Source organism: Hyperolius riggenbachi, chromosome 3 (assembly GCF_040937935.1).
Source record: "Hyperolius riggenbachi isolate aHypRig1 chromosome 3, aHypRig1.pri, whole genome shotgun sequence".
Lineage (NCBI taxonomy): Eukaryota > Metazoa > Chordata > Amphibia > Anura > Hyperoliidae > Hyperolius > Hyperolius riggenbachi.
This window is the reverse complement of record NC_090648.1, coordinates 139,049,208-139,073,190: the sequence shown is the minus strand read 5'-3', so window position 1 is coordinate 139,073,190 and position 23,983 is coordinate 139,049,208. Positions and strand designations below refer to the sequence as shown.

The 23,983-nt window shown below is 44.3% G+C and overlaps 1 protein-coding gene across 3 annotated transcripts in view; it reads left to right on the top strand.

Annotated features, from left to right (window-relative positions):
* Positions 1 to 23,983, top strand: part of FRMD5 (FERM domain containing 5) — a 173,749-nt gene that overhangs the window by 35,915 nt on the left and 113,851 nt on the right. For 2 of the 3 annotated variants that reach the window (XM_068274976.1, XM_068274975.1), the window contains exon 1: positions 4,772 to 4,922. The exons of the other annotated variant lie outside the window; for it this stretch is intronic. In XM_068274976.1, coding sequence (XP_068131077.1) covers positions 4,818 to 4,922 — 105 coding nt within the window. In that variant the 5' untranslated portion in view covers positions 4,772 to 4,817. Of the gene's footprint in view, positions 1 to 4,771; positions 4,923 to 23,983 lie in introns of those variants that run through there. 3 annotated transcript variants of the gene reach the window in all.

The following is a 23,983-nucleotide window of genomic DNA, read 5'->3' as shown; positions in this document are numbered from 1 at the left end:
TTAGAGTGTTTAAATGGATCAGTTCATTGGGTGCTTGGCGTGCCTGAAAAATTTGGGTGCTGCCATAAGTCACTGTGGGAATTTCGGCTATGGTAGTGGCAACAAGGTCATTTTGGCACAGTAGTGGCTTGATTTTATGATAGGAATGATGGTGATTTGGTCCAGAGTCCAGCTACATTAGCATTGGTAGCTTGCACCAGAGTTAATGGAAGCAGTGAGGAGTCAAAATAGCAGCGATTGATAGCGGCAATAGAGAGAGGGTTAGGTTAGCATTAGGCATAGGTGGGGGGGGCTGTCGGCTCAGGCAAGAATATGCTGCTCTGCTTGTGAAGGGAAGAAGCTGTGCACATCCTCTCCACGCCCCCTGCAGGCTCTGTATGAGTCACAGACTGAGCTTCTCTGAGCCTATCACACTCGGGTTAGCAGCCACGTTCTTTGTTTGTAAACACTGCCTAAAACTGGCAATTACAAGCCAGGATCGCAGCAGGGAGTGGCAGAAACAGCACAGAGGGACCCAGGAGAACATAATGAATAGAATGGTATGCTTCTTATTGTAAGAATTTTAGAGTACAGATTCTCTTTAATATTTTAGTAAGAGGGCTTTTTGGTCCTTTGTAGCCGCTCTCCACTCTCCACACACTCCAACATACTGCAATGAGTTCTGGTTCACCATGAGCTTGCTGGGTAGTCTGTAACTCTGCTTTCTTAGAAAAAAAGTTATCTGCTATAATTCAGCATTAAGTGAGCAACTGTGGTTTCCCATGATGCATCACTCATGAATATGCAAATCATCTCTTTATGCCCCTGAGGCCAGGGTTACATCTAGAACCCCCGGTGTATAGCTAATGAATTTTACAGAGCCACACCATTCAAACATGCTTACAACTGTTCCAGACTTTCTGGTCCTCTTCAGTGCATGGCATGGATTGATATGGCTTTATGGGATAGGGCTTCAACCAGTAATAAGTAATGCCAAGATAGCTCATAGTGACCCAGAACCACTAGGAAAATATAAGGGGCAAAAGAGACCAAAAAGCTCTAATGAGGCTCCCCCCATTCTCCTCAGCCAGCCAGATCCAGCACTGGCTCCCCTGAACAGCACAGAGCACTAATATTGACACTGGCCTGCCCACACAGGCGCACTAGCGGCTTTCTGCTCGGGCTCCGGCAGAAATAGTCAAGCCCAATCTGGTCTGCTCTGCTGCTCAGGTCGCTCACCTGCACAGCAGAGTGGACCTGATCAGGCTCGGCTGTTTTTACCTGGAGCGGAGTGTAAAGCTGCCAGTGCACCAGTGGCAGTGGCAACAAGCAAACTTTTGAAAGAGCCAGCGCTGGATCCCCTCTGCTGAGGAGGATGTGGGAAGCCTCTTTAAGATCCAGAGGATTTCCCCTCCCAAGGTAAATACCTTCTAGGGACACTTTTTTTCCCTTCCGGATTACCTTAAGTGAGCAACTGTGGTTTCCCATTGAGTGGTTTTTTTTTAATGAGCGCCATAAAATCTATACTGATTAGTTCACAAGCGACATTACCAAACATGGCCACTAGGGGGCACTTGCCCCTCATATCCATTCTTCATAGCTGATGTTTACAGTCACTGTTTGTCACCAGCTAGATGACAAATTACTGAAACTGAAGAACTAACACCAATTTGACTTTTATAAACAGCAGTAAAACTTTATTCAGATTCATCAGGAAATATTTTAAATAAGTAAATCTGACAAGAGTATGTGCATAAAAAAGGCATAATCAAACTGCGCAAAATATGTTATTTGTCTGAATTACAATGATATAAATAAGCCCTGAGTCTGTGGGTGGGGTTTCTGCTAAGAAGATTGCTTCATCCTGCTGTTCAGCCTGCAAAGAGAAGGGGGGAAAGGCACAGACTAAATCTCTCTGAAAAGATTACAGCCTATAATGCCACAGGCCTATGTCACAGAGACATAGGACATTGCCAATGTTAGGTAATTTAGAAGTGATTACATTTGAATCAGCTTATTATGTATAAGTCTAGACACACATAAAAACTGCTGGCTTTTCAATTACCTTTTCATGTCTTCCTCGCTTAGGCCCCGTTCACACCTAAAATCGCAAAAATGCTAGCGATTACCGCTAGCGTTTGCGGGAGTGATTTTTCCGCGATTAACGCAGAAAAATCACTGAACACTGTGGGAGCAATCGCGATTAGTGATTCTGTACATGCTAATTGCGATCGCTCAAGAATCGCCGCCAAAACGCTGCATGTAACATAGTTACATAGTTATTTTGGTTGAAAAAAGACATACGTCCATCGAGTTCAACCAGAGAACAAAGTACAACTCCAGCCTGCTCCCTCACATATCCCTGTTGATCCAGAGGAAGGCGAAAAACGTGTTTGCGATTATTGCTAATCGCAAAACATCTGCGATCGCGGCAGTGAGAACACTGCCATAGCAAACCATGTGCTAAGCGGTTTTAAAAACTGCTAGCAGTTTGCGGCGAGCGGGAATCGCGCGATTCCCACTCAAGTGTGAATCGGCCCTAAAAACCTTTTCCCATGCACAGGTCCATGCCTTTTCTAGGGCTGTCCCTACTGTCTGACACTCCCTCAGTCATCTTTTTAAAATGTACCCAAAGGCAAAAATAATGGAAAACAGAGATACTTACCTGAGCAGAGGGAAGTCTCTGGATCCTGCTGAGGCTTTCCACATCCTACTGATCCCCACTGATGCTCTGATCTCTGATCATGACTGCACAAGTGCAACCGTATTCAGCCTGCTCAGTAAGCTGGTGCCACTTGTGGACGAGCTTTACTGTGAAAGAGTGCTTAGGTAGGTATCGATTTTTTTCACCTAACGTTTGCCTCAGTTTTTACTCTAAGTTACAAAACCCATAACATCTGCCTGGCTATCTTTTTATCCCAACCTTTCTTTGCTGATTAACCACAGTCTTATCTTCCATACCTACTGTGTCCTATATTTCTGACTTCTTAAAGGATACCCAAGGTGAAAATAAACTAATGAGATAAACAATTGTATCTATCCTCCTTCTCCTAAAAATGACTTTTTAAGATATTCCACTGTTTTATTTTATATTTAAATCTACTAAGTTTTTACTGTTTTATTGTTTTTGCTCAATGACACATTCATTGAAGTATGCCAGAGCTAAAATCTATGAAGTATTGACCCTTTTTTTATCTCTTTCCTGCTCTCAGAAGCATTTTTCTGCTAGGAAAGTGTTTTATAGTTGTAATTTCTTATCAGTGAGGGTCGCACTGTAGTCTGACCCAGTCCTAACTCAGACAGGAACTGCCACTTACATACCTGATGTGTAACTCTTTCAGGCAGAGAAAGAAAAAAAAAACACAGCATAGTTATTTGTGTGCTAGGCACTGTACATACACGTCTATCTCATCATGTCACATGTTGGGTATCCTTTAAGCCTCACACACGTACTCAGCAGGCATTGGGACTTGAACCCTCATGCAACAGTGTATGGTCAATGCTGTACAGACAAACTGCTAGCCTGTAGGCCAGTGATGCGTTCTGTTGCTATGGAGGGTGAAGGAGGGTTGGCGCATGGAGCACAACGGAGCAGCGTGGTGAGCGAGGGAACATTGCTATTCCCTTGATCCTAATTCACCTATTTATGCGTGTCCATGTCTTCACCTGCTCCACTCCATTCACCAAACCTTTGTGCAACCTGCTGCCCTTTCCCCCAAACCTCTGCCAACATCCTGTGTGCTCACTAAAGAATTATTCCCGTAGTCTCATTAATCACCCTCCAACCCTCTCATCCTGTGACTCTCTACTGCTCTTCTGCACCTGCGATGGTGGGGGTCGTGAGTGCTACGCTCATGGTTAGGGCGACAGAGGAAGCGTCTGGCTTATCCATAGGCTTCCTTCCCTCTACTTAGGTATCTAATTGGGGCACTCTTTTCCATACAGGTACACTTTAAGAAAGAAAATTATCTCACTTCTTCAACTGTAGAGGATGTTGTGTCATCATGTTGTGATCATGAGGCTGCTTTATGAACTTTGCACTGTTGAGGAAGGATTAAGCATCATGTATTCAGTTATAAATAAAAAAAACTGATCCATCAGTATTAGCAAGTGGAGAGAATCAGGGCTTCTGGTTATAGATCCGTGACATACGGCCCCAGGTCCTAATGCTCTCTGCAGACTCACAAAACCTGAACATGTTGGCATAACAAGGTAGAGCTGTGCCATACAGAACGCCTGGCACTGTCTAGCAGGCAGACTAAGTACATTTTATCTGGACATCCGTATTAAATATGCACTGTCAGGGGCTAACAATGAATTGTGTGCAAGTGTTGTAACTGAACAATTTCTGCATTTTTTACAGACTGAATATTTACGAATTGTTGACAGACTGACTGGCTTCTGTGATTCCTGTAGTACTATGTAGTCACACATCTATAAATAAAGCATGCATAAAATGAATGAGTTCTGCGTCAGCCTGCGGTGAGACTGAGACGCTGCATAGTCAGGCAGCTGTGCGCAGGACTGTACCCTGCTCTGTACCCCTGCAGCCTCCACATACATGGATCAGTGTCACCGTCCTCTCTGGGTACCAACAATTATTGTAGTGATGATGGGGATGCTAGCCCCGCCCACAGGCCGCCCCCAACACCAATTAGCGGAGAGCGCTCCTTTCTTTCCACATCCCGCTGCCCCATTGGCTGGCGAGCTGCCTGTCAGTCCTGCGGCCGCCCGGATTGCTCGGAGAGGCGAGGGAGGCGGGCTGTGTCTGCAGCGCAGCCCGGCGGGGGCACAGTGACCCGGAGCGGGTGTGTGCCCGCTTCGTGCCCGGTTTCGGGATGATGCTGACTCGCCTGATGAGCGGAAGTAGCCGCAGTCTGGATCTCCCGTGTGTGTGCACCGTGCGGCTGCTGGACGACTCGGAGTATACGTGTAACGTGCAGGTGACACGGGGGACCGGGGACGTAATGGGGGGGGGGGGGGGGTTGTAAGAAGGACACGGAAGGGCCTATGGGGGGGACAGAAATGTGTCCCCCCAGGGCCAGCTGTACATGTCACCAGGAGCATCCCATGCTGGTGTGTGTCACCTGCTATACCCCCCTATGCTGGCTGCTGCTGCACACAATGCACCTCCTGATCACACTTCTTGTCCAGCATGCTTCATATCATAAGTCACATATCTGAGCAGACAGTGTTCCTCCACACACTCTACAGACCTGCTCTGTGTATGTCTGTATGCACTCACATACTCTTCATGTGCGCTGTGCAGGGTCATGTGCCTGCCACTTCTTATGTGCGGCTTACTGCTGTGGTCCATCACAGGCTTACATAGTGCTCTTTCATGGAGGATCATGTCTCTGTGACTTGTTATTTGTGGGTTAAATGTTATGGTCCGCCACAGGCTTACTGTGTGTTCTTCAGTGAAAGATCATGCCAATGTGATCCTATAGTCCTCCACAGGCTCACTAGTGTTCTTTTATGTATGAACATGCCTCTTGAGTTTTATTATATGTGGGTTATTCCTATAGTCCACCACAGGCTTATGTAGTGTTCTTCTATGTATGATGTCTCTGACATTTATTATATGTGAGGTATTCTTATAGTCCACCACAGGCTTTACATAGTGTTTCTCTATGTATGATCATGCCTCTGACTTTCATTAGTCCATCACAGGCTTACATAGTGTTCATGTATGATCATGCCTCTGACTTTTATTATATGTGGGTTATTCCTAGAGTCCACCACAGGCTTACTAGTGTTCCTATATGTATGATCATGTCTCTGACTTTTATTATATGTTGGTAATTCCTATAGTCCACCACAGGGGAAAGGTGTCTCTATGTGTGATCATGTCACTGACTTTTATTATATGTGTTGTACCTATAGTTCACCAAAGGCTTATGTAGTGTTCCTTTATGTATGATCATGCCTATGACTTTTATTATATGTGGGCTATTCCTAGAGTCCACCACAGGCTTATGTAGTTTTTCTCTATGCATGATCATGTATCTGACACTTTTTATTTGTGGGATTTTGTTATAGTCCTTTTATGTGCCTCTGTCAGGCATAAGTGTTCCTATGCGTTGTGTGATCAAGAGTCTGATATGTCTTATTTGTGGCTTACTGGTGATCTCTCCTTATGTGCCAGCTACCATCCAAAGGTTCACAATGTGTACTGCCTGCCTGTAATCAGTCTGTTCATGTGCTCTTTGTATGACCAAGCTTCTGTCATTTGTAATGTGTGCTTTACTACTATAGCACATCAAAGGCTAACCTAGTGTTATTTGGATCAACTTGTTCTATGTATGATCACATTTCTGACTCTTCTTACTTGTGAGTTATTGTCCCTCTATATGCCATCTACTATGAAAGGCTGGTGGTGTGTTGTTTTCAAACTGTCCCTGTGCTCTTTGTGTGATCAAATGCCTGATGTTTCTTATGTGTAGCTTTGGGTTATTGTTACAGTTCATCAGACTTACATAGTGTTGTTCTACAGTACAGTAGGTAGAATCTCTCTTTATTGATGGGTCACTGTTTTTGTTCTTTTATGTGCCAGCTACCAACAAGGGCTTACATTGTGTGTTGTTCTCATACTCTTCCTGTGCTCTCTGTGTGTTTATGTTTCTGGCACAAGAAGTGTTATAGTCCACTAAAGGCTTACATAGTGTTTGTATGTACAATAAAGTGCCTGACTTTTCTTGTGCATGAGTTATCGTGTGAGTTACTATTACAGTTTATAAAAGAATATCACGTTGTTGTGTGTGTGTGTGTGTGTGTTATTCATTCTTCTTATTTGTGAGTTAGTCCTTTTATGTGCCAGTTATTAGCAAGGCCTTGCAATGCGTGTTGTACTCAGACTAATGCATGGTCAAGGGTTTGACATTTCTTATGTGTGAGTTACTGTTATAGTCCATCAAAGGCTTGCTTGGTGTTGTTCTATATATGATCACATGTCACATCTCATTTGTGGGCTACTGTTAATGTCCTCGGATGTGCCAGCTACCATCAAAGGCTTAAGTGTGTGTTGTAATCAGACTGTTCCTGAGCTTTTTTGTATAACCAAGTGCCTGCCATTTCTTATGCTTGAGCTACTGTTATAGCCTTTCAAAGGCTTACATACTGTTTGGTTATGTATGATCATATATCTGACACTTCCTATTTGAGGGTTAGTGTTATCATCTCTTGATATGCCAGTAAGCATCAAAAGGCTTTCAGTATGGGTGTTGTACTCCCACTGTTACTGTGTTCTGTGTATGATCAAATGCTTGACGTTTCTTATAAGAGAGGGCAGCACTCATACAGTTCATACAATTCATGTGTTCTTTATTTAATCCTGTGCCTAACACGTCTTTATTTTTCTGTTATTGTTGTGTTCACCTTGTGAGCTGCTGTCATGGTCATGGTGTGTGTGTGGGTGTGTTGCATTCATTCTCATGCAGTTGCATCCTATGTATGACCTTGTACATAATACATAATGGAGTATATTTGTGTACTGATCTTCTTTTCAACTTGTGTGTTGAGGCGTGCTCAATGCGTGTCAGGTGGGCAGCTTTTCAGCCTGCAGGTGTGCTGTGACACACAATACACTTCGTACAGTATATTTGTAGGCATAGTGCACTTCTTAAACATCTGTATGTTTTAGGCCTTTTTTCCCATGGTTAGTGGAATTCACTACATGTCAGCTGCTCTAGTTCACCAGCTGGGTGCTTCCCAACTCTCCACATAGGCAGTGGATAGGCGGCTCCCCATAAAGTTGCATCTGATCATGGTGATTGCTATCCTCAGATGTAAAATGAGACGTTTTTCGCCTGCTGGGTAAAGCAATGTTACCAACCGCTGCCATTCGGCTACATGTCATTGCAGTTCATTGGTGCTTGTGGCTGGTGCAGTGACAGCTTTTGCTTCCGTTCTGCTGCCTACGTCACTGTGCTGCGCGTAATCATGCGCATGTGCAATGTACTCTCAATTACAGTTCACCTTAAGTTCTTTAAATTGTAGGTCTTCTTCACACCCCAAATTTAGAAGGTATGGAGGGGACCTACTCTGTGCAAATTTGCAGCCCCTGAGCCCTGCTGGTTCACAAGATGTCATATATTGGGAACCAGCAGGTCTCGGAGGCCGCAAATTTGCACAGAGGTGGATCGGGGGTCCCCTCCATACCCTCAAACCCTTTGGGATGTGTAGGGTCTGCAAGAGGTCTATAGTTTAAATAATTTAGAACTGAACTGTAATTGAAATTTGAACTGTAATTGAGAATACATTGCGCATGTGTGTGATGACGCGCAGTGCAGTGACGTAGGCAGCAGGAGAAAAAAGGATCCTGCTGCGCATGCTCATGAGAAAATGCACTGACATAGCAGCAAAACATGATGGGCAGCAAAAGCTGTCATTGCACTGGCAGCCGGGAGGCTGACCTGAACTGCCCAACAAGCACACAGTTCAGCCTCCTGTGCAGAGCCAGATCATCCACAAGGAAAACCTAGGCAGCTGCCCAGGGCCTGGAGAGAGCCTAGGGGCCTGGTGGATGCTAGCCCCCACCTAATCTTACTAAAAATGCCAGATTATCATCAACAGTGGGCCAAAACAATGCTATCTTGCCTAGGACAGTGATCTGCAAACTCCAGCTGTTAAGGAAATACAAGTCCCACAATGCATTTGCCTTTATGAATCATGACTGTGACTGTCAGACTCCTGCAATGCATTGTGGGACTTGCAGTTCCTTAACAGCTGGGGAGCCAAGTTTGCAGATCACTGGCCTAGGACCCCATTTCATCTTAAAGTGGACCTGAACTTTTGCACAGGACAGAAGGAAAACAGAGAGAAATGCACCCTGTATGTATTTAAAGAGTTTAGCCTGTCTAATTCCACCTCATTTGTGTCTAATCACAAGTTGTAATTTGATCTCTCCACTTTGCCAGCTGACTGCCACGGCAGATAAGCTCATTTAAAAGCACAGGAGGTTATCAGTATGTCTGCTTCCATGAAATCAGGAAGTAGAAACACAGGAGATTTATTGTAGGACTTGTATCAGCTGTAACTAAGAAATGTTTTTCTTTAAAGCTTATTATGAAGTCGTTTAGAGCAGAGAGGAAGCTCTGAGTTCAGGTCCGCTTTAATCCTGTTTTTGCTCCCTTGGAATAGAGGCCTTGCTTTGTTAGAGGATATCCAAGCATTCAAGGGATACTGTAGGGGGGTCGGGGGAAAATGAGCTGAACTTACCCAGGGCTTCTAATGGTCCCCCACAGACATCCTGTGCCCGCACAGCCACTCACCGATGCTCCGGCCCTGCCTCCGGTTCACTTCTTGAATTTCAGACTTTAAAGTCTGAAAACCCCTGCGCCTGCGTTGCCGTGTCCTCGCTCCCGCTGATGTCACCAGGAGCGTACTGCACAGGCCCAGTATGGTCTGCGCCTGTGCAGTACGCTCCTGGTGACATTAGCGGTAGCGAGGACACGGCAACGCAGGCGCAGTGGTTTTCAGACTTTAAAGTCTGAAATTCCAGAAGTGAACCGGAGGCGGGGCCGGAGCATCGGTGAGTGGCTGCGCGGGCACAGGACTTCTGTGGGGGACCAGTAGAAGCCCTGGGTAAGTTCAACTCATTTTCCCCCGACCCCCCCCTACAGTATCCCTTAATGACATATTGTTACAACATATGTATTTGTTTGTAATTGTTATACAGACTGCTCTCATTTCACTCTGCAGCCAGCGATGACTGCAGCGGGATACAAAACTTTGCTCGTTGCCTGACAGTGTGTTATGTGGTTTTGTTCACATACAGTACAGATTGCTCTTTGTTCAGTAGGGATGTACCGTATTTTTCTGACTATAAGACGCTCCTGACCATAAGACGGATCTAGGTCTTATCAAGGACAAAAACCATGGAAAAAATATATACTAAACCTGGTGCATCCCTGGTGAAGAGGCTTCTTGTGGATTATGCCCCCTTTGTACCTCATGCCCCCGTGTACCTCTTGTGTCTCCCTGTGTCCTCCTCAGTCCTCCTTGTGTCTTCATCTATGCCCCTTTGTGTCCCCCTTGTCTCCTCCTCTATGTCCCTTTGTGTCCCACTGTGTCCTTCTCTATGCCCCTATGTGAACCCCCTTGTGTCCTCCTCTATGCCCCCTTTGTGTCCTCCGTTTGTCCCCGTGTCCTCCTCTGCATGGGCACAGTACAGGGGTCCCCGACATTGCAGCGGTTTGGAGGTTCGTATTGGCAGCGTTCACAAGTCAGGACCTCCCTGCATTTGGACTATAAGACGCAGTGACTTTTTTCCCAACTTTTGGGGGAGAAAATGTGAGTCTTATAGTCCAAAAAGTACAGTAGTTATTGCCTCACTATTTATTGCATTAGTGGCTGCAAGTTTAAATAACTTCCATCTGCTATCAACAATTGCACAGCCAGGCGTTACCAAGGATATATTATTATTATTCTGTATTTATATAGCGCTTTTACATAGTGTATATAGCCATGTCACTATCTGTTCCTCAGAGGAGCTCACAGTCTAATCCCTACCATGCTCAGGGCGGGTTCACATTGGGGAGATTCTTCAGTACTTTATCAGCAAAGCGCTGCTACAATGTATCCCTATGGATACATTCACAGGATCGCGGTTGCGATCGCAAACATGTTGCATGCAGCGTTTCAGGGGCGATTGCTCTTTGATTCTTGTTCTATTGAATGGGAATCACAAGCGCAAATTGCAGTGAATCGCGAGATGTTGCCTGCAGATCGTGATCATGTAGCCAAACGTGATCATTGACAAAGCGCCGAGACTCTTTGTCCTATCTATGTTCCTATTGTAGTCCAAGATCAATGATATGATCGGAACGGGGAATAACTAACCTACCTGTATGTATTTGAAATATGGAAGGAAACTGGAGAACCTGGAGGAAACCCATGCAAACACAGGGAAAACTGTAACATACAAACTCCATGCAGTTAGTGTCCTTGAGGACCCCTGGCCCAGATGTAAAGCGGGGACACTGGTGCTGCCAGGGAAGAGTGCTTTCCAATACGCCATGTATTCTGCTAAACTGGATACGAAAAGGATAAATGAAAATAATGATGGAATTTTGATGAATTACTGACATTGCGTCACCCCCAAGAGATCTGAGGACCTCCGTCTACCTGTTATTTACAAGTGCCGCCCCAGAAGACTGGACATAGACAGAAAGTACAATTGTGGCGACATGCTACTGGTCTATTTTCCATACCTTTCTTTATAGCCTAAAGTGCTGCTCACAGGTTTGTGATCAGTTTTCCAAACATCCAGCAAGTAATGCAGACACACACTACTATGCCCAGCATTAGGGAGCTGCAGGGCCCAGGGAAACACCAGGAGGGGCAAGATCTCGCACCCCAAGCCTTTTCGGGTGGCCCCCAGAGCTCACTACAGTTGTTAATTCCAGGCTGTAGTTGCCACATGCAGGGGCCACCTTGTATCGCCGCTCTTCCTCCCCCTTTGTTTTCCTGTAGGTTAACAGTCACCACTGTAGCAGTAGCAGCCACTGATTAGCAGCTGCCACTGTGCCAACTGCACTTGGTAAATGGGTTATTTCCCGTAGAAATTTTTTATTTGACAAAATGTCACAAGCATAGTGTACCTAACGGCAATCAGCAAAACCTTTTACTCATGTAAATACGGTCACCAAATACAAATTAGACCTGTTTCTTTTTCTGTTTGCTTTATGCAATGAGGTAGAAAAATCTTGGAAATGGTCCAAGCACTTTGATTCATAGCCTTTGTGCAGCATCTACAAGGCCTCTTTCACATGGGAAATGGAGCTGCGTGCTTGGTGAGCAATTCAGCCCCCCGGCTGCAGGAGTCAGTATTTGACACACGGTTCTATTACCAAGTGGCAAAAAAACACAACATGTCATGTGTCCAAACCAAATAGCTCTTTGACCTTGCTGTAAGTCTTGCAGAGTTGTCTAGGCAGCTCCCCATGACATGTGCTTCTGACTTTTCAGATTGACTTTTACACATATGTACATGGTGATTTCCTGCCTCACCATACTGGTATCTTTCATCCTTCGATAAAACTTTGGCAGACAGAACAGCTTTTTCTTTGGCACCATGCCAGTCTGTCCTACCACCAGTCCCGACATATGGAACCTTCAGTAAGGGAAAATCATCCTTTTGGGATTTGCTTTTTCCGCTGAGCAAATGGTCTCGCTTGAAATATCATCTTCAGGGTTGGTGTCACTTCCTGGCCTTTCCAGATTGTGGTCTTCCCAGTGACATGTTTTTGCCCATCTATCCTGAATTAGGTTGGTTACAAGAGGATCCACAGGCCAATGAGATGCCTGGTGGAAGTCCCATGCTCCTCGTTCATTTCTTTTCCTCTTAGTTTTTGTCCTTCACTCTCTGTCTCTCGAGTGGTTTCCCAGTTATGTTTACCAAGCATTATTTTACATGTTTATGTATCCACAATGTAAATGACTTTCCCTCCCACTTTATTCCACCACTTGGAAGTTCTATATTGTGTTGTTTATTGGGTATACTTTATAAAACTCACTGCAGTGCCCTGGAGTTCTGCTGCTACCGGTGGAAGGCTCAGTAGATGGCTTGGGATCTGGGGCCTGGAACACATGATGAAATAGACAGAAGAACTGCTGAAAAGTTGTCATTAAGAGAAACTTTAGCGAAAAGGGGGAAAAAAACAAGTTAATATATTGTTATGTGAGAAGTTGAAAAATAGAAGAGAGTTCAAGAAATGATTTATATTCACCAAGTGATTTATTTGTTCATGTTGTTTTATCCACAATCAACCTTCATGTCATCATCCTTGCTACCGGCAGACAAGAAAAAAACCAGACAGCACCAACTGCCATTATTTATAACTACAACCACTAACATAGTGATAGGCTAAAAGGTTGTTTTGTTTTGTTTTTTATAGATATACCGTACATATACATAGAAGGAAATACTGGTTGCTTGGCAGTTGGAAACAACTGCTATTTCCCACAATGCAACAAGGCTCACAGACAGGAAACTGGCAGGACCTAGGTCCTGACATCACACTGTGGGAGGGGTTTCACCACAATAACAGCCATACAGACCACCCTGATGATCTATCCGAGAAAAGGTATATATTTCTCTTGGGAAAGGGAGTATCAGCCACTGATGGGGATGAAGTTCAATCCTTCGTTACAGGTCCTCTTTATGACTGAACGGAGCTTCTCTCCTGGAGGTAGGCTTGGCAGTGGCATCTCACCCACAAGGGTGGAGGTACAAAATACAATAGTAAATAAGCCACATTTCTACCACACAGGGCCTTCTCAGAAGCCAGTGGGATTTGAACTTGAAGGGGTCCATACTGCTGTCTCAAATAGATTTACATATGTTAGAATGAAGTTTCTGGCACACACAGCAGGTCCGTATGTGTCTCTTTCCTGTTCTCTAACCACTGCCATCTGTGTGCTTGTCGTGCACTTATATAAGTTACCCTGTTTGTTATGATTAAGTGTCTGGCACACATGGCTCATTTATTCCTGGGTGACAACATGAGTGGCAATCACACGGTTCACATAAGTGCTGCCGCCAAGAATCAGGCATAAAATATGCTTGTTTTCCTAAGTAGTGTATTCTTCTAGTCGTCTGCTATGTTGTGTGACCAGGTGCCATGTAACAAGTCTCTCTTCTGCAGTGATTGTGCTTGCCGATTGCCAGAGCCTAATAAATAATACTGCTCAGAGCACATTCATACTCACAACACACAAGACATTTTGATTCCTCCCTCAGGCTGCGTCCTTGACCTTTGTAGCCAATACACTGTGCTCATATATTCTGTATGTAATGATTCATCCAGGTTATTTGTGCTGTATTTTCAGGGACTTTGTGGATAGTTTGCATCATGTACTAGTCTAGGCCTAGATTATGTTTCTGCTTATCAGTTATCTTTTGTTTTGCACAGTTTACATATGAATGTCATGTACTCAATTGTCCGTTTGTTTTTCCTTATGAAAACAATCACAATACTTTACACATTCATTGTACTATTACAATGGTATAGTTGCATAGAATGAAGGTAGATGTGATGAAACCATATGTTATGAATTTGTCAGGACAGAAATGTTGAAGGTGCCATCATACAGGAAAGTAGACCACGATTCTCAGATCCCATCACTTGTGTTCTTGTTCATAGTCAGAGGTTCACTATTTAGTCAAAACACAATAAAAGGGAACCAAGCGCTACTTTTTCCCCCTGCAGTTTCTCCTTGTTTTTAATAGCTATAAGAGCTGCCATGTCCCCCCCCCCCCTCCTCCCCTTCTAGCTGGCCATTATTTATTCAGGTTAAGGTGTGGAGATAGCATCTATGACTTCTCTAAACTCTTTAAAGTAAACCAGAGATCAAAAGAATTAAAGAATTGATACTTACCTGGAGCTTGTGCAGAAGACCCAGACTGGACCAGACTGAGCCAGTTACCAGGGATGATCACGGCGTGGGACTCAGACGAGCTTATAGGGCTGGAGAAAGCCCCAGGTAAGTATTGATTCTTTATTTATTTTGATCTCTGGTTTACTTTAAAGCACAGTATCCAGTCTTCCCACCTCCCTGCTGATGAAAACTTTTGTTTGCTCTCTGCTAATTTGTGCAATAAAATAATGACACCAATCCTTATCTGCCCAGGCAGGCCTCGGAAGTAGGGTAATACAAGCCTCTGCTAAACTTTTACATGTAAAAAGAAGCAGTAACATTGAAGCTGTAGGGCTGACATGCTCGATTGGGTGCATGGTGGTAATGGGACGAGCAGTGAGTGCAATGGAACCCCCTGGTGCTGTCCCCCCTATTGTAAAATGTTGCACAAAGTGGTACAGACTGGGCACTGTCTCTATCACCGATATCTATTTCCCTTAAGTTGTAGCCAACCCAACAATGCATAGACAAGTGCCCGTCCTGAATGCCAGCGGCAGACACCGACAAGTAAAGTATACTTCACGGGGCAAGGATGGATTAGAATGCAATGAGGCCTTTGGCAAGGTAATAGGTTTGGGGCCTCCTTGTGGTCCTTTTGGTAAGCTGAAGTAGAGAGAGGTCAAAGAAGGTGGCAGGTGAGCCACTTGACACCATCTAGTCCCCAAGAACATGCCTAGGTTGCCTGGTGGATTATCCTGCTCTGTACTGGGGGGCACATTTTGCATAAGTGGTGACAGCAACGGGAAGCGAGGCAGCGGATGCGGCGTCAAAAGGCCAATTCCCCAGAGATTTCATGCTGAAATCGATCGGGAATCAGGCTACGGTGTATGGGCAGACAACAGATCTCTCTCTGATCAGAATCTGTCTCTTGGTCGCTCTGCTCATACATCGCCTGGCACCTTAAGAGTTGGATGTCAATGTATACAAGTATTGTATTCTTGTATTATCATTGCACCAACATATTATGCAGTGCTGTACAATGAATCAGAGGTGAATGTGAAAAGCCTGCATACTTCTCTACTACAATCTATGAAACAGTGGAAGGAGCGTCTACTCAATCCAGTTTACAATGAATTTATTAGAAAAATATTAATTAGAGATAAGCAGATTGAAGTAGCACACAGTGTACAGTCTTTTCTTTCAAATTATACAGTTTAATTGTAAGACTGTTTCCTTTTCATACCATTCAGTCTCTTTGCAGATTACACAGTCAGACTGTGATGTGTGCATCCAGTTTAATGTTTTAACCAGTTTAAAACTGCTGCAGAATATGTGCTTGATAGCCTAATGTGACTTATATTCCCGTAGCGGATAGCCTTTGATTGAGAAGTTGTTGCAAAGGCCTCTACGGACAGACTCAGAAGACTCTCTTGGTGTGTCATCAGCAGTGCTGAGCAAATAATTCAACAAATATGCTAATTTATGAAACCCGAACAGAAATTTGCATGAGTAGAAATGAAACTTTGCAGTTTGCTAATTCAGGAATCGTGAGCTAATTAACCAGTGGCCAGTTAATAAGCTAATTAGCTCACTGTAAAGTTCCAGTTCAGTTTTCCACAAATTCGGGTTGGTGCTGAACCAAAATTTGCATATTTGTCTAATTATTTGATCATTGCTAGTCTTCAGCTTAAAGGAAACCTGAAACAAGATGGATGTGGAGACTGCCATATTTGTTTCCTATTAAATAATACCAGTTGCTGGGCAGTCCTGAATCAGTATTATCTGAATCTACCTGAAATAAGCATGCAGCTAATCTTATTAGATTTTTGTCAGAAACATCTGATCTGCATGCTTGTTCAGGGTCTATGACTACTAGTATTAACCCATTCAGGTTCCGTCGTTTTCACGTGAGAAATGTTCACCTCCCATTCATTAGCCTATAACTTTATCACTACTTATCACAATGCACTGATCTATATCTTGTTTTTTCCGCCACCAATTAGGCTTTCTTTGGGGGGTACATTTTGCTAAGAGCCACTTTACTGTAAAAGCATTTTAACAGGAAGAATACGAAAAAACTGAAAAAATTCATTATTTCTCAGTTTTCAGCCATTATAGTTTTAAAATAATACATGCCTCCATAATTAAAACTCACGTATTGTATTTGCCCATATGTCCTGGTTATAACACTGTTAAAATTATGTCCCTATCACAATGTATGGCGACAATATTTTATTTGGAAATAAAGGTGCATTTTTTCCGTTTTGCATCTATCGCTATTTACAAGTTTAAAATAAAAAAAATATAGAAATATTTCATCTTTACATTGATATTTAAAAAGTTTAGACCCTTAGGTAAATATTTACATGTTTTTTTTTTTTTTATTGTAATGTTTTTTTTTTTTTTTGTTTTTTTTTTATTGTAAACATTTTATTTGGGTAGTTTTGGGAGGGTGGGAGGTAAACAATAGATTTATAATGTAAATGTGTGTTAATTTTAAAATATTTTTTTTTACAGGTGTAGTATTACTTTTTGGCCACAAGATGGCGGCCATGAGTTTGTTTACATGACGTCACTCTAAGCGTAACACACGCTTAGAGTGGCACATCGGGAAGGGAACGGCCAGAAAAGGCGCAGCTTCTGAGAGAAGCTGTCGCTTTTTCAGCGGGGGAGAGGAATCAATGATCGGGCTCCGTAGCCCGATACATTGATTCCCTGGCTACCGAATCCGCGGCCGGGAGTGCGCGTGCACGCGCGCGATCGGCCGCGGGAGCGCGCGGTAGCGCGCATGGTTCCTGGACGTAGAAACTATGTCCAGGAACCAAAATAGGTTAAGGTGCATACACACATCAGATTTTTCCAAACGACCGGTCGTTTGGACATTTGAATGTCCGGTCGTTTGGACATCAAATTGGGCGTGTGTACGGTCGGTCGGTCACCTGATAAGACTGGATTTGAACTATCTGCCAAGCGGATCCATCAAAACCAGTCTTATCAGGTGAACGACCGACCTTACACATGCCCGATTAGATGTCCAAACGACCGGACGTTCAAACGTCCAAACGACCGGTCGTTTGGAAAAATCCGACATGTTTATGGACCCTTAGAGACAGAGTATCAGCAGGACATCCAGGTAATCTGCATTGTTTAAAAGGAAATAAATATGGCAGCCAGCATGCTTGAAAACCTGCTCATAGCAGCTGGCTGCCATCCTCAACGTCATTATGCCAAGTCACTGTGTGAAAGCAAGGTCCCTATGTGCTTCAAAAAGCCCACCATTATCCCTGTCCCTAAAAAGCAAGGAGTCTTATATCTCTCATCATGGAGACCTTTAAATGTGTGGTCCTGTCCCTTCTCAAGCACTCTAGTTTGGCCCTTCTGGACCCATTCCAGTTTGCATATAGAGCAAACAGGACCGTTGACAATGCCATCGAGATTTGCCGGGAGCTCACCATTGACCACCTGTATAGACCTGACTTGTACGTTAGCATCCTCCTTCTGAACTAAAGCTCAGCTGTCAATACCATATGTCCCCAATTACTACAAGACAACCTGGTGGAACTTGGCATCCATCGCACCCTGAACCCATGAATCATGGAGCCCCACATGGTTGTGTCCTGTCACTGATCCTGTTCTCCAACTATATGAATAACTGCCTATCTGCAGCAAGCTAAAAGTCCTCAAATTTTCTGATGACACCACAATCGTTGGCCTTGTAACTAAAAATGATCAGCAGGTTGAGAGAATGTGCCCCCGGTGTAAAGAGAACAAGCTGGTCCTCAACAGCGCCAAAACCGGCAAGATGATCATCAACTTCAGAAAGCACGCCACCCAACCCACCTGCAATGTACATCCATGGCACTGAAGTCAAAAGAATATCCAGCTTCCGCCTCCTGGGCACAACCATCTCCGATGACCTGAGCTGGAAGGCCAACACTGCCTCTACCCAGAAGAAAGCCAATCAGATACTAATCTTCCTTTGCCAACTAAAGATATTTGGTATGGCTCAGGAACTTCTAAGGTCCTTCTACTCCACCACTATTGAGTCTGTCCCCTCTTCTTCCATCCTGGTATAATACGCTGGCTCCTTCACTAGCGACAGATACAAACTTCAGGGGGGTCATCAGATCAGCAGAGAGGATCATTGGGAAACTGTAACGATTGGTGTCAGCACGCAGAGAGAATCTGATTATTGGTGATCTGCAGTATCACCGATAATACAAATATATTGCTAACCTCTAGACACCTATAGGAATGTGAGTGTTTGGTGTAACAGTAATACTTTGAGTAATGCACCTGCTGAGCAGGTGATCATAGGCAGTAAAGGAATACTGCTCTTGAGGGCACAGGAACCTTCCAGCAGCCTGAGACTCTCCAGGGGGTGGAGTCAGGCTGGAGATAGGAAGGACCAGAGAGTGAGTGACACCTGAAGGTGGATGTCACTATCTGATCTGGAGACTATCTCTTAAGCGGAAAGATAGCTCTCGAGGTTGGGCACGCCTGGTCGGCAACACACGGACAGATAAGGTACAAAGACAGAAGGCTGATTCGGTATCCAAGGCAAGCAGGGTCTGGCAACGGAATATCAGATATGCGAGGTACCGAATCAGAGATCAAAGGGATAGTCAGGAAAGCAGTAAGTCATAACAGATATCAACAATGCCTAGTCTGGGTGTGAGGTCCTTGGTCTCTACACCCTGGAACTAATCTGATGGATAACAGATAGATAGCGCAAGTTCCCTAGTCTGGGTGTGAGGTCCGTGGTCTCTACACCCTGGAACTAGTCTAAAGTATAACAGATGGATAACACAAGTTCCCTAGTCTGGGTGTGAGGTCTGTGGTGTCTACACCCTGGAACTAGTCTGAAGTATAACAGATGGATAACACAAGTTCCCTAGTCTGGGTGTGAGGTCCATGGTCTCTACACCCTGGAACTAGTCTACGCATAAACAGAATAACAGTACAAGTAATCTGGCTCAGTGTGAATTCCCAGGTCCACCTGGTTCAAACACACTGTTGGATCTGACTAAGGTCTGAGTGCTTCCACGTAGTGTTCGCAACGGCAGACAACTTGAGACTTGTCAGCAGTAACTATATATGGAGTAGTGCTCTCCGGCACCACCCCTAATTGATCAACCAATAGTAACCTGCTCTGGAGTCAGCTGATCGGCGTGATCAGCTGATCTCTCCTTGCCCAGTATAAGAGTTCTGCCTCTCAGCGCGCGCGTATTCCTAAGCCTGTGTGCACTAGCCGACTCAGCCACACCAGACACACGCTGCCGCGTGCAAACCGCCGCGCTGGACGCGGAACCAGCCGCCTTACTGTTGTTACATGCAGCGGCTTTTCCGTGTTCTGCCCTGTTACCAGACGCACGCTTCCGCGTGCAAACCGCCGTATTGGACGCGGAATCCGCCGCCTCCTCAGCAGCACACGTGGCGGCTTTTCCGCGTTCTCTCACAGAAACCCTTTCCCCCACTAGACCTCCTCCACAACTCTATACTGTGCTCCAGAGCAATGGGAATTTCCAACGACCCCTCAAGCCCAGGCTTTTTTCTCTTCAGTCGGCTCTCATCAGGTTGGAGATTCCGAGCCATCTCCACCAGGACCTCAAGGCACAGGTATATTTTCTTCTTCCCCTCCGCTGTCAAACCCTTGAACTCTCCCCCTGGTTCAACCCCACTTCTTAAGCTGCGGCTGCTGCTGCCATTCACTGGTCGCTGTTATTGACAAATTGTTTATTGGTACACTGTCTCTTTTTATTTTGCTGCTTGGTGAATAAAGCTGATTCAGATTTTACGTCAAATTTGAATGTAAGAAAAAATATTTGCATCTCATTTGTCATCCCTATTCAAAACCTATGAATGATTCAAAGTCAAACCTCATTAGTTGTTCTGTGATGCAAGGGATTCCGTTGGTACAACACAGAACATGCAGTGCATTGCTAGACTTGCACGCGTTGACGTCCGCAATGTCAGGCAATGAAGGTGCACATTGGTCAGTTGCTTCCTTGCCTGCGTTACATCACATGCCACTACCAATGTTGTTTCTGGTTGCATTATACAGACGTTATAACCCAACGCAATGCAACGTGCCGGTGTGATACCAGCCTTAGTATTAATAGGGTTAAGTAAGCAGGAGTAAAACAGTCAGGACTGTATTTGTCATTTTGTTTAGAGTTGTTCTTTAACCTTACTAAAATCTTCTGTTAAAGCTGTTTCATACACTAATTAACTTGTTTAAACGACTGCATCTTGCATAATGGACTTCAATCATTCTATCAAATTGACTGCAATCTTCCATGTTACTGCCATTAAGCGCTATTACTTTGTCTGCTGCACAAAAGACTTTTATCCTTGTGGCTTTTAAATTGACTGAGGGATTCATTGTGACTGGTATGGTAAATGCGAGGAATTCTGGGCTTATTTTAGAAATCGGGCAATAACCACTATCAGTGTCTCTGTTGCACAATGTGCCTCTATTCTTATATACCCTAGTAATAATGTACTGTAGTCACATACTTTCGCCATTGTGCTGTATAGACAGTATGTATTTCTTTGTGTCGTGCTTAGGAGCACAATGGTTGTGTTTATGTGCATTATTATATGCCACCAAATGCTAAAATAATAATAATAATAGATATCCTGGTTTTATTCAGTAAGGCAGACAAAGGCAAAAAAATCAGCGGCGATGCTCAAATGCCAGCAACATATACCAACCAATCAGATAATCAATAAGATATGGTTAAAGTGTAATACCAACATATGGCAACAATTGTGCAAAAACATACAGATAAGTTAATTGACTTCCCCCTAAACTACAATACATACACTACTCGATACATACAGACATGTGCAAGAAGGGGATGGGAAACTGTGTGTTAATGATCACTACTATTCAAACCAACTATAGAAGTGAATATTATCAGCACAGGACCAATAAAGAGCTAATACTGTATTTGAGGGGTGTATTTGAGGGGTGGGACCCTCTGGGCCCCGATGTGGTCGCTACCTCTGCACCCCCTATTGCTACGCCACTGCTTGTAATGAAGAATTTGTGTATGCTTGGGATAGTACATTTATGTGCAATCTCTTTTCCCCGTGGTTTTTGCTTATTTAGCAGCCGTTGATGAACAGACAGTGGAGGTCATTTATCAGAATAATTAGGGTTTGTGCACAGAGGCAGTTATGCCCTCAGTTTTGCTTCCGTGTGGTTTTCCTATTGCTACAAATCCACAGGTAAGCTGCTGTACCCAACATACTTAGGCCTTGTTTCCATCTGTGCGCTTCTGTCCGCTTTTTGGCAACATGTATCAATCTGTAACATTGATGTGCTGATAAAAAGCGGATAGAAGCGGACAGATGGAAACAAAGCCTTATAGTCTATCCTAACTGGCCACACGCTGTGTTTACTGGATAAAAATAATATTACAAAAGAAAGCTGCGGTAAGAAATCATCCCCACTTCAGACTCCTAGAAGCTAATTGGCTGTTACATGCAGCTGCACATAGCCCTTTGCAAATAATTCTTTCCAAAGTCCTAATTCCATGTAGTTTTTAGCTAAAGTTATAAGAATTGAAAGGAAATGTAAAGCGAGAGGAATATGAAAGGTGCCAAAGCTGACTCCTTCTAGGGTCTATGTACCGGTATATATACAGTAGTGTGATTCACACCCACCACAAACTCAGTGCGATCATAGTGTTCAGAACGCCGCTGTAATGCATTTTGTGGTTCTTCAAACACAATAAAAACCTTAAACACAACAAAGTAGAGCACGCTGCATTCAGAAGAGCTCTGTGGAACGCTCAGTGCAATCAAAACACCAACGCAAAAAAAGAGTCTACATAATAATGCCCAATGCACAGCTGAGCTGTGCGCTTGTCAGGTAGTTTCACCTCCTGCCTGACAGCAACATGTGCCTGAATTGGGAAGTTTCTGTTGTTTGCATTTTGAGATAAGCTTGTTACTGTAGCTAAAAAAAAAAAGACCACAATCCTATTAGCAGTTGGGCACAGTTCAGCAAAGGCGCACAGAACAGGTAAAATAAGGGAACTTATAGAGACCTATTTTAGAAAAAATTGGGTTTCGGCACGATCTATGTTTAGGCAATCTTTCATTTTGCCACGTCACGCCAATGGGCATGACCGCGGCGGCAGCCCCAGGACCGCCTAACGCCAATTGGCGTCAAGTCATGGGGCCGGCAACTGCGCGCGCATCTCCTGCTTTGTAGACTGAGCTCTGCTCCGCCTTCAGTCTCCCAGCGGAGATCAAAGCTCAGAGACTGTTAGATGGCAAAACCACGTCTAATTACCCTGTAAATCGCTACGATCTAAAGCAGCGCTGTACTGGGGACAGCTGTGTGACATGGCTGTTCCCCTGGGGCACAAGAGAGCGATCGGTTCTCATTGGCTGAAGTCTATGACAGCCGATCGCCATGATTGGCTGGCTGCAGGGAGGGAGGGAAAAACAAATAGCTAAATTTATTAAAAAATAAATGACAAATATTTACAGAAAAATAAAAATAAACACAGGGGGAGCGATCAGACCCCACCAACAGAGAGCTCTGTTGGTGGGGATAAAAGGGTGGGAGGAATCACTTGTGTGCTGTGTTGTGTGGCCCTGCAGCAAGGCCTTAAAGCTGCAGTGGCCTATTAACAGAAAAATGGCCTGGTCTTTAGGGGGTTTAACACTGTGGTCCTCAAGTGATTAAGTACAGTAAAGATCAGCGGGTGAGAACAAAATTCAGTCCCATCTGAAGAAAAACTGAGCGGTGGTGGATGTAGGTTGTGGCAGAGGGGGTTAACTCACCTCGGTTGCTACCTCTGGCTACAGTGCTGCATACCCCTCTACATCCTCCTGATACTTCCTCCTTCTGGCTGCAAAGGAGGAAGTGTTGGCAGGGTGGAGCTGCTAATTTTGATTGGCTTAGTTTGAAAGGATCCTAAAGTAAGGTCCTCAGTTTTACTTACCTAGGGCTTCTTCCAGCCCCATGTAGTCATCCTGGTCTCTTACTGTCTTTTTGCTCTTCTCCCTTCAGCTGCTGTCTCTTGCAAAAGCTGCATGCCTGGTCCTCAATTGCGCTTCGGAGGACCGGAGTGTTCTGCGCTTGCGCAGTTTAAAAAATATTTAAACTGAACATGCTCCGTATGCTGCTATGGGTCCGCGACAAAGGCATGCTTAGTACGAACACTTCAAAGAACACTTTCAGAGGAACACAGTGCCTAAAGGGAGAAAAGCAGAAAGATAGCGTGTGACCTGGAAGAAGTCCTAGGTAAGTTAAACTGGGGACCTTACTGTCACTTTAAGTTCCCATTGAAGCATTACATTTGCATGCAAGTTGGAATTATTTGCCACCATCCCAGTCCTATGGATCTAGCTCTACTGTTATATTTGAAAGAGTGAAATTGTTTTAAAGCAAACCTGAACTGAAAATTAAAAGTAAAAATAAAAATATACATGTCATACCTACCTCCCGTGTAGACTACTCATCAGTCTCTTTCTCCTCTCCTGCGTCCTGTTTGTCCTCTGTGATCAATGGAATTCTCCGTCCTCCATTTTGAAAATGGAAATTATCCCATAACAGCTTTCGGGCCAGCTTACAGTTAATCTGTAATATTGCCCACTTGAGCCATAGGGAAACATGGAC